Source organism: Cupressus sempervirens, chromosome 3 (assembly GCF_028749045.1).
Source record: "Cupressus sempervirens isolate cs-2001-9-10 chromosome 3, ASM2874904v1, whole genome shotgun sequence".
Classification (NCBI taxonomy): Eukaryota; Viridiplantae; Streptophyta; class Pinopsida; order Cupressales; family Cupressaceae; genus Cupressus; species Cupressus sempervirens.
Genome location: NC_143120.1, coordinates 895,226,256 through 895,236,028, shown reverse-complemented (window position 1 = coordinate 895,236,028; position 9,773 = coordinate 895,226,256). Strand labels below are relative to the sequence as shown.

General features: G+C 35.7%; 1 protein-coding gene across 1 annotated transcript; it reads right to left on the bottom strand.

Moving 5' to 3' along the window:
• Window positions 1-1,541: 1,541 nt before the first annotated feature.
• LOC149569679 (protein HOTHEAD-like) lies at window positions 1,542-7,590 on the bottom strand. The gene is made up of 4 exons (XM_089822398.1): window positions 7,486-7,590; window positions 6,036-6,680; window positions 3,859-4,729; window positions 1,542-2,028 (listed from the first exon to the last, which is right to left on the bottom strand). Exons 1-4 carry the CDS (start codon window positions 7,550-7,552, stop codon window positions 1,974-1,976), a joined length of 1,638 nt encoding a protein of 545 aa, XP_089678524.1. The 5' UTR covers window positions 7,553-7,590; the 3' UTR covers window positions 1,542-1,973.
• Between the last annotated feature and the right edge of the window lie 2,183 nt (window positions 7,591-9,773).

Here is a 9,773-nt window from a genome sequence, read left to right as displayed (position 1 = left end):
TAAGTATGACCATGTAAACCCTAATATGAAAATCCAATCAATATGTAAGTGAGAGCATGTAAATAACATAGTTTTGTAACACAAACGTATAGATATAAAGATAACAAGAACCATACCCAAACTTAAGGAGAAGAACACTAGCCAATCTTCAATCAATGATCTCCTAGTTATCATTATAATCATTTTGTGTTCCACGATGTTGAAAAGAATTTGAATGCTTGATAGAATAGTTGTTGCGACCTTGATTCACAAGTCCTCACTTCATGGGGCTTCAACCTTGTAATTACTTCTATCAAGCCAAAATGAAATGTGAGGGTTGCTTTGATACTAAATTAGGAGATAGAGTCGAGAAGGTCAACTTCAAATGTAAATCCCCAAATAAAACATTGAGATTAGTGACCAATTCAAATCTAAGCACAATACTCAAGGTCAAGAATGCTAAGTACCTACAAAAAAATCAAACTCAACTTTGGTATGTAGGTTCTGAATAGTTAAGGGATGCAAGATTCAAACAAACAACTAATTGCAAGGTTTGGAATGAAATACCAAGGCCATGAATGGTTAGGTAAGGCTTGGGAGTTGAGATGAGTTAATTATTGGAGGAACCATAGTGTAGCAAACTTAAAATAAGTGTCTACCTCGATTATGAGCAAGTTTTGAAAGATGAGAAGACCCTTATTCAAATGTAAATATGCATTAAGTGCAATTATGAAATCCCAATATGTAATCTATAATGAGAACACACTAAGGTAGGTGCTAAATAATTGTGAAACTCTACACCACTTTAGAGCTTACAATTTACAACAATAAAATTTGCTTAAACTAATGCTTGACTAGCACAAACTACCATTGTAGTTACAAGCCAACACTCCTTGCTTGCATATATTTATCTTTCTTCCTCTTTGCCACCATCCTATGCTCCTCTATCTTGGATATTGATGTCTTTTTCCTCGTGCAAGGCAATCATCTATTTTCCTATTACCAATTTTTAAATTGAGTCTCTCTGCCATGCCCACCACCATCACCTTCACTTCTACTTATCTACTAGTAAGATTTCGCTTGGTCTCTTTTATGAACACTAAATAGTCTTGACACTCGACCATAAACCCTTTGACTTGTAAAGCTTTTAATTTATTGTAAATATATCTAATTTATTGATTAAATTAATAAAATATTTGAAATAAATATTATCCTTTAAATTGATCTTCATTTATTGCTGAAATGTGATGCATGAAAAAGCTATAGCACAATGAATCATTTCAAAACTTCTAATCTAAGTAAATTTTACAAATAACATCAAAGTTATACTTCCAACAAAATTAATTGATCTATACTATAATTGGGAGAATAACAACTCAAATCATATAATGAGCAAATTCTATAAAAATAATTTAGAGACAGAGTTCCATAACCATAAAAAAATCACATCATTATATTTAATTAGCTTAGTGAAATTCTTATACCTTAAAAACTCTTATCCTTAATCGTACTACCATGAAATATCTAAATATCTGTAGAGCATTTCAAATGTACATCAAATATAAATATAAATGATAATTTATATTGAGACAATATCATTTCCTCCCTTTGCAGAGAGGTATTATTGTCACTGACAATGAATTACTAGACAAGGACAATTCTAATGCAAACCTCCTGCCACTTCTGCTTTGGCAGTAAGCTATAATACAAAATACAATTGAACAATCTGAACTCCAATGAAAGCTCATAGAATCTCTGTTTCAGTTAAACTAATGACCATTTTTGGCACACCCAAATCAGTTATCCATAAAATGCCTAGACTACCTACTGTTACACATACCATGTGCTCTCTCTCTAATGGTACAAATGTGGAAATTTAATGCAATTATTCTAAGTCAGCTGAAATAGTACTGGATTATTGCTCGCAGCAATGAACAATGACAAGGCGTCTACTCTGCCTTCTGTTATTTCCTGAAACAATTGACCGGTTGTTACTATACACCTGCTGCTGTTCCCAATCTTTCTCTTGCTATCATCACTCCCATGTACCTGCAATCACACAAAGTAACGCTCCTTAAAAGTGAAATCCTCAAAATATGAGAATTGGATTTCAAATAATTAGTTTCAAATTTACTATGTAATCGTTACATTTAGGTAATGCTTATAACTTCTTTTCTAAATATTAGTTCAGTTTAAAACTCTAAACAATATGTTCGAAGATTTTATTAATAAAATATTTTTCTTTGTAGATCTAATTGTGGATTTTTTTGTATCAATATTTTTGTGTGATTTATCAGCAGGATGAGATCGTTTTTTGTTCTCCTAAAGCTTTATCATCATGGTGATGGACTACAGTGTGTGATTCAAAATGTTGATTGCAAAAAAAATTCTTTGGTTGAATCCAGAAACAAAAGCGTTCTATTGATTACAGACTGTAAAAATCTATTCTCTTTGAAGATTTAATTTGTTAAGGTGGTTCATGCCAAATCACACGCTTTTCCAATACCACCTATTAATGTGATTTTAGATGAGCAATCAAATCCCACTAACAGATCAGTTCTATTGGAAAAGGTTTTTTGACTCGTTTAATTGGGCCATCTGAAATTACATACTTCTCGAGTATGACACACCTATCAGTATAATTTCAGATGAGCAACAGTATGATTCAACGAGTTCTTTAAGCCCATCTGAAATCACGCTAAATGGTGGATCCTATTCTAAAGTATCATAATCCTTGCATAAAACTCTATTCTGTTTGAAGGTTTAATTAGTTGAGGGGGTTCATCCTAAATCACACACTTTTCCAATAAAACTCAACTGTTACTGTGATTTTAAATAAGCAACGAAATCCCTGTAACAGATTGGTTCTATTGGAAACAAATGTTTTTGACTTGTTTAATTGGGCCATCTGAAATCACTTACTTCTTGAGTATGATACACCTATCAGTTTAAGTAATTTCGCATGAACAATAGTATGACTTGAAAAGAACAATATTTAAACCACTCATATGAAATCACACTAATTGGTGGACTGTAATCTCGAATATCATATTCTTAAATAGAACTCACCTATTAGTATCATTTCAAATGAGTGACTTACAGATTGTAATTTTCAAATTATACTGAAATTACTTACACTGATAGGTGTTTATGCTCATCTGAAATTACTTACACTGATAGGTGTGTCCCACTCAAGAACATCACACTCACTTTTGGAGTAAGATCCACCTATCAGTGTGATTTCAGATAAGTCACAGTATGAACCAAATAAGCAAGCCATTAGATCCTTCAACAGAAATCACACTAATCGATAGATCCTACACCACCAGAATATCATATGACCTACCTAAACAAATCAAAACACTTTTTCAATAGAACCCACCTGTTAAGTATGTTTTTTTTCAAATGAACAATCTGCGCAAGACTGCTCCTATGAAGAATTTCGTTTCAGATGATCCACAAGAACAAGTCAAAACACTTCTCCAATAAAACCTATTTACTAATGTGATTTCAATTAAACAATCTAAACAAGATCATTCATTATTTGCAAGAACTTCTGGATTTGATTGTGTAAAGTTCTTTACCATCACCATTTCGAATCACACTCTGATCCATCATTTTTCCTTATGCTCTCTCGTGTTCAGTTTCATGCTAATGATGGATCACAGAGTATAATTTAAAAACCTTACACAATCCAATTCAAAAATATTCAAAAAATTCTTGCACATAATGATCATAAATTGTGAAAATCTATTCTCATTGAAGTTCACTCATTTCAAATCAAAATATGTCAGTTAATCTATCTAAACTTAAAACGTATTGTTTAAACAGCATAACAAACAACATGAGACGATCAAAAGAGCTCAGAAAAATCCTGACCTGCCCAACATCATAACAGTGGCCTGAGGATTGGTACCAGGGGAGGAAACAAAAGTGGATCCATCAATAACCCGCAAGGCCTTGGTGCCATACACTCGGTAACTCCTATCCACAACGCTGCCGACCTGACATCCGCCATGATAATGCCAGATGGTATTCACAGTATCCTTACAAAACTGCTCCACACTGGTCGTATCATTAACCTGCTTAGGGATCACATTCAGAGCACGCTCCACCGACATTGTACGAATCTCAGCCAAGCTCACATTTGCATTGTTGAAAACAGAGAACGCCTTGGACTGGACCATTTTCTCTATAATCTTAATCCCCTTCACACATCTTCTTAGATCTTGGGGATGGCTGAAGTAGTTAAAGGAGACGGAAGGATTGTCGTCAACATTTGTGTTCTTCAGGAACAGGCGGCCTCTGGAAATGGGCCCTTTAACCTTCTCAATAATGAAACCCCCTTCCAGAAGCTCTGCATCCTTGTTCATTAGGGGTCCGTAGTGCTTCGGCATGGGCACTACGGCAGTTAAAAATCCGCTGGATCCTTCAATGTAGCTGCCCAATTTCGTTATTCCGACCACCTGCAAAAGAGATTTCTGCACCGGGCGAGTCGACGGGACAAAAATTGCGTTCATAGGGTTGTCCGCCATCCCTTTTCCGACGCCCTGAAGATCCATCAGAACGGGTATTCCCATCGATTTCAGGTGATCCGCTGGCCCGATTCCACTTAGCATTAGTAATTGTGGGCTTCCGAGTGCCCCCGATGAAATGATGACCTCGCTTTTCCTGTTCTTCAAGTAGGCCACATGTTTTTGCCCTTTTGCATCTCTGTAAATCACGCCCCGAGCTGACCGACTGGATTTGCCTGCAGTGGGGCATTAATTCAATTGTGGGTTAGATGTGAATGAAGTATCAGGGGATCTGACAAGAGTCATAAATAGGGCATGTTTAGTAGGTTTCGTTTTAATAAGCTAACTGTCTGTCAATTTCTTGGGGTTTTGTGCTAACTGTCTGTTAACGGAATGAGGGAAAAGGTGTGAGGAAAATCAGATTGGTAAGAGTGCTTGCAGTTGAGAATAATCACTTAGGTGCCCTGTTGAACAAAATAAATGAAGCTCTCATTGACGAATGTTTGTGGCAGTGGTAACCACCTCTGAAAGGTGTAAACAGTATTTGTTAGATGATATGGAAATGAATTAGAGAAATCCTGTTTCTAATAGAATATTAAAATTATAAAAAATATGTTAGTAATTTTTTACAATTTATAAATAATCTTTGTATTTTTTTGGATTCAATTGTGTTGCTGTTTTTTTGTATCAATATTAGTGATCACACAGTGATCTGAGTGTGATCTATAGAATCTTCTTTTGTTTTCTGTCATTCATCCTGATGATGGATTACCAAAGGTGATCTCAAATGTTAATGTAAAAAACAGCCACCCAATTGAATCAAGAAATATACAAAGATTATAAAACATATTCTGTACATATAAACCTTTCAAATTTAGATCTAGGTACTTAAAATATTTAATGAAATATTCATTTTGATAAAGATTAATTTCTGATCGGGATATCTATGTGGATCCATATTTTAGTTCATGAAGTAATTCAAAGTTTTATTTAAATTATTATTCATTGAATTAAAAAAAAAACTGATACTTTTGACTGCTTTTTTTATAACATAATGGTACTAAACATCACTGAAACATATACAATGTTGAATCTTCTATATATGAAACACTAATTGAAAAAAAAACCTACTCAGAGGGCGTCAATTTCCATGACTTTTGTATCACAGTGCATTTGCAGTGAACAAATCAAATTCAAACTATAAATTGGCGGCAAAGAGGTATGAATATGAATTTCAGAGGTCCCATTCCTACAATTAGCAGACTAAGTACTAAATATGACTCATGGTTATGGCAGTCAACAGATGTTCACATATCTGATCAAATTTCCAAGCCAGCCAGCCTGTAAACTATCAATCTCCACACCTAACAAACCACCGACCACCTCCACAATAACTATTCACCAGGACGCCATTAAATACTAATTCTCAAACCACCAAGAACACTTCAAAACCAGGCAGAAGAACACAAACTAACCAATGAAAAACAACCCCCAAAATCCCCAAAACCAGAGAAAAAACCCAACTCAAGTAAAAGATCATACCTTTACCAAAGAAGACACGGCTCACGGTTGCATGGAGCAAAACAGTAAGCCCATCTCCATTCGCATAACGAAGAAGATCAGCAGCAGTATGTCTCTCCCCATATTTATCAAAAATAGTCCCGCCAAGCTTAGTCCCATGAACATGATCATAAGTGAAGCCATTATAAGGCTTGATGCCCACTTCAAGCAGAGCATTCTTAACAGCATCCTGCCATGGTTTGAGAGAGGGTTCATGGGCCACAATCTTCTCAACCCATGGATACGACTGATTCACAAGCTCTCCATCCCACCCAAACTTTTTCACATATTGTGGACTCGCTCGGCTATAAAACCCAGCATTTAAACAGCTCCCTCCGCCCAAAACTCTTGCTCTTGAGTTAAAAACCCCATCTTCAGACAAGAACATTTGAGAAGGCGAGGTGGGAGAATCATCAGCCAATGTGTGCTGAAAATTCTCAATTCTTGATATGTTGACATTTCCGTATGGAGAACCTCCTCGCTCCAGTAAAAGTACAGAGAAGTTGTGGGACAATGTTGCTGCCAGTGGGCACCCCGCTGTTCCTCCTCCCACTATGATATAATCATACCCTTCTTCTGGAGGGGCACTGCTCGCCTCTTTCATGAACTTGTACTGTTGTGGAATTGCTGTATGAAAGTAAACAAAAGCAAGAAAAAAACTCTCAAAATCATTCGAATTGGACTACATATTTATCACTATATTGTTCTAAACTGTATAAGAGTTTTTACATTATCAAGATAATGAAATGTTAAAAAGGGTCTAGAAACAGCAGAAATTGTGAAAATTTGATATTATTGAACTACACATATTTAAAGATTCAAAATTATAATCTTATATATTCATTGAATTAAACAGGCTCATAAAAATGTATACATTCTCTGAACTGCATTGGTATAGAAGACATACGATAGAGAAGATGGAAATTAAAGCATTCAAGACATAGTTTGATCTAGAAATAACCGATCTTAAACAATCTGGTCAGAGAAATGTACACATCAACCTGAACTGCATGGGCATACAAGATATAAGATATAGAATGTGGAAAGAATTCAGGACAGTCTAATATAGAAACAACAGTGATCAAGATAATCTGAGATCATTGAATTAAATTAAATTCAGGACAAGAGGATTCTAAGTCAGAGTCGAATCTACAAACAACAATGACAAACAGAAACTGCATAAGATTTCTGCAAGACACGGTCTAATCTATGAACAAGGGTGATCGAGATTATAGAATGTAGAAATGAATCACCCACATCTATCTAAATTGCATGCACATAAAAAAGACATAAATATAGCAGATGGAGAGGATTTAAAACAATAAGATATAGAAGATGGGAGAGTATTTAAAACAGTCTAACTTAGAAAATAGTGATCAAAATTATAGATTGTGAAGAAATGATATCACAAAAAATGAATGAAGACGACTACCTGAACTGCAAGCCCATAAAAGGCACAGGGTGGAGAAGAGGCAGAGGATTTTTTCATCTCTGGCCATCTCTTCTCTGTTGTGCCTCAATATTCCTGGGCGAGCATGGAAGTTGCAGTTTTCATGGCATAATATATAACTGGCGAGGGAGCACCATAAATGCTGTTAAATGGGCCGAAAGCTGTTTTTCTCATATTCAATGAGTTTTGAGTTTAATGGTGTTGAGGTCCACATGGAGTGCAGGGCTGAGAATAAACATTGAGGTGCAGGGGGAAAGCGAGAGAAGAGGAGAGGAGACGAGAGGGAATGGTGGGAAACATTAAATTGCCACGAGTAGGTTGTGTTGAGATCAATAATTTGGGCTCACTATTGTACAACTCCATTAAAGATGGCGTCCATGATCCACCACCATTCCATTCTTCTTGCTGACAATCAGTTTAAGATTTTGGCTACGACATACCCACCACAAGATTGTTCGTCGTGGTTTTAATGCTGGACTTTAAAAAGTAACAAATGTGCCAGCTGTTTACTTCTAGAGTGTTGGTACTTTTTGGAGATTCATTTAATCTGCAATAATAGAAAGGCAGATAATCTTGCCTTCCCTAAAGAATAGAGTGAATTTATGTACCATTCAATATTTAATCCATAAACATTAAATGTTGAATCAAATGATCAATGGAAGTATCTAATGTGTTATTGGATGTGTGCATTTTATATTAGGGGAGAGGAGCAAGAAGGTGCACACCATGAGTTGTCACATGGACTTCTAAAGTTGAGATTTTTTTCCATTTTTTTCCAATCTGGTCTGCATTCTAGTTAGCAACCCAAAATCATTATTTATCTCATTGACTCATTGAAATGACATGTCATCAAGCCCATTTTTGTCGAAATGACAAAAAGACCCCCTTTCGGTGCATTGATTGGGTCGTATGTAGGCCCACCACCAAAAACTCTTATTGTTTTTGTTTGTAGTGGACAAAGTGGCCTTGTGCCATTCGGCCACATGGACACTTATTCCACTATCACCACCACCTTATGTTCCCATTGACACTTGCTACTACAACATATTGTCACAATTAATACGTGTGACCTCTCCTTAACTCCACCACCTTGGTTTCCCTTATCAATGCATTTGCCATTTACTACGCCGACCTCTTCACAGATTGTATCATCTTTCATTCCCTTCTGTTGCAAGTTTTCTCAAGTCTTGTCTATGTTTCGAATCAAAACTTGAGCACCCAAACACCTTGCAACTTCGCCATGGGACTAATTGATTCTATCTTTGACACCATTATTTATCGCATTGTCGAAGGTAATATTGCTATCGTCCTTTCACATTATTTATCTACTTCCTTATTTTTTTCCATTTCATATGCATGGAATGCTTCAAACAAATGGTTTATGTGCCTTCTCTTCCACTTGCCCCTTATTTTGTAGGTGTTGTGAATGACATTGAGAGAGTTTAGCATGGAGAGTATATGAATTGCTTCAAATGGACAACTTTTGATCCAGGTAAGGAACATATGTTATCGTTGAATGGGTCAAAAGGGGTCATAGGGTAACATATGACCTCTCGACCCATTAGAACAAATTTAATATGTCGAACATATATGTTAATGTTGAATGAGTCGAAAGGGGTCATAAGGTAGTCTATGACCCCTTTTGACCCATTAGAATGAATTTAATATATCCCTAGGGGTCCTAGGACCCCTAGTAACATATGTTATCATGGAACAAGTCAAAAGGGGTCACAGGGTCATAGGTTACCCTATGACTTCTTTTGACCCATTCGATGTTAACATATGAACTCCTAGGAACATAAGTTATCATTGGATGAGTCAAAAGAGGTCATAGCGTACGGGGTCATAGGGTAACATATGACCTTTTTCACCCAATTAGAACTAATTTATATGTCCCTAGGACCCCTAAGAACATATGTTATCGTTGAATGAGTCGAAAGGGGTCATAGGGTAATTTATGACCCCTTTTGACCCATTAGAATGAATTTAATATGTCCCTAGGGATCCTGAAACATATGTTATCATTGAATGGGTCAAAAGAGGTCATAGGGTAACCCCTTTCGACCCATTAGAACAAATTTAATGTCCCTAGGAACATATGTTATCATTGAATGGGTCAAAAGGGATCGTAGGGTACAACCTTCTAACCCCTTTTGACCCTATAAATTAATTGGTATATGCTAGATATAATATAATATATTATATTATTATATATTATTATATTATATTATTATATATTATTATATTATATTATATACTATAATATTTTA

Excerpts from the sequence above, each read along its gene's own strand:
- LOC149569679 (XM_089822398.1), bottom strand. The coding sequence starts at position 7,552 with ATGGCCAGAGATGAAAAAATCCTCTGCCTCTTCTCCACCCTGTGCCTT. Across the intron at positions 4,730-6,035 it reads CCGTGTCTTCTTTGGTAAAG|GCAAATCCAGTCGGTCAGCT; the intron begins GTATGATCTTTT and ends GCCCCACTGCAG. Across the intron at positions 2,029-3,858 it reads ACTGTTATGATGTTGGGCAG|GTACATGGGAGTGATGATAG; the intron begins GTCAGGATTTTT and ends GTGTGATTGCAG.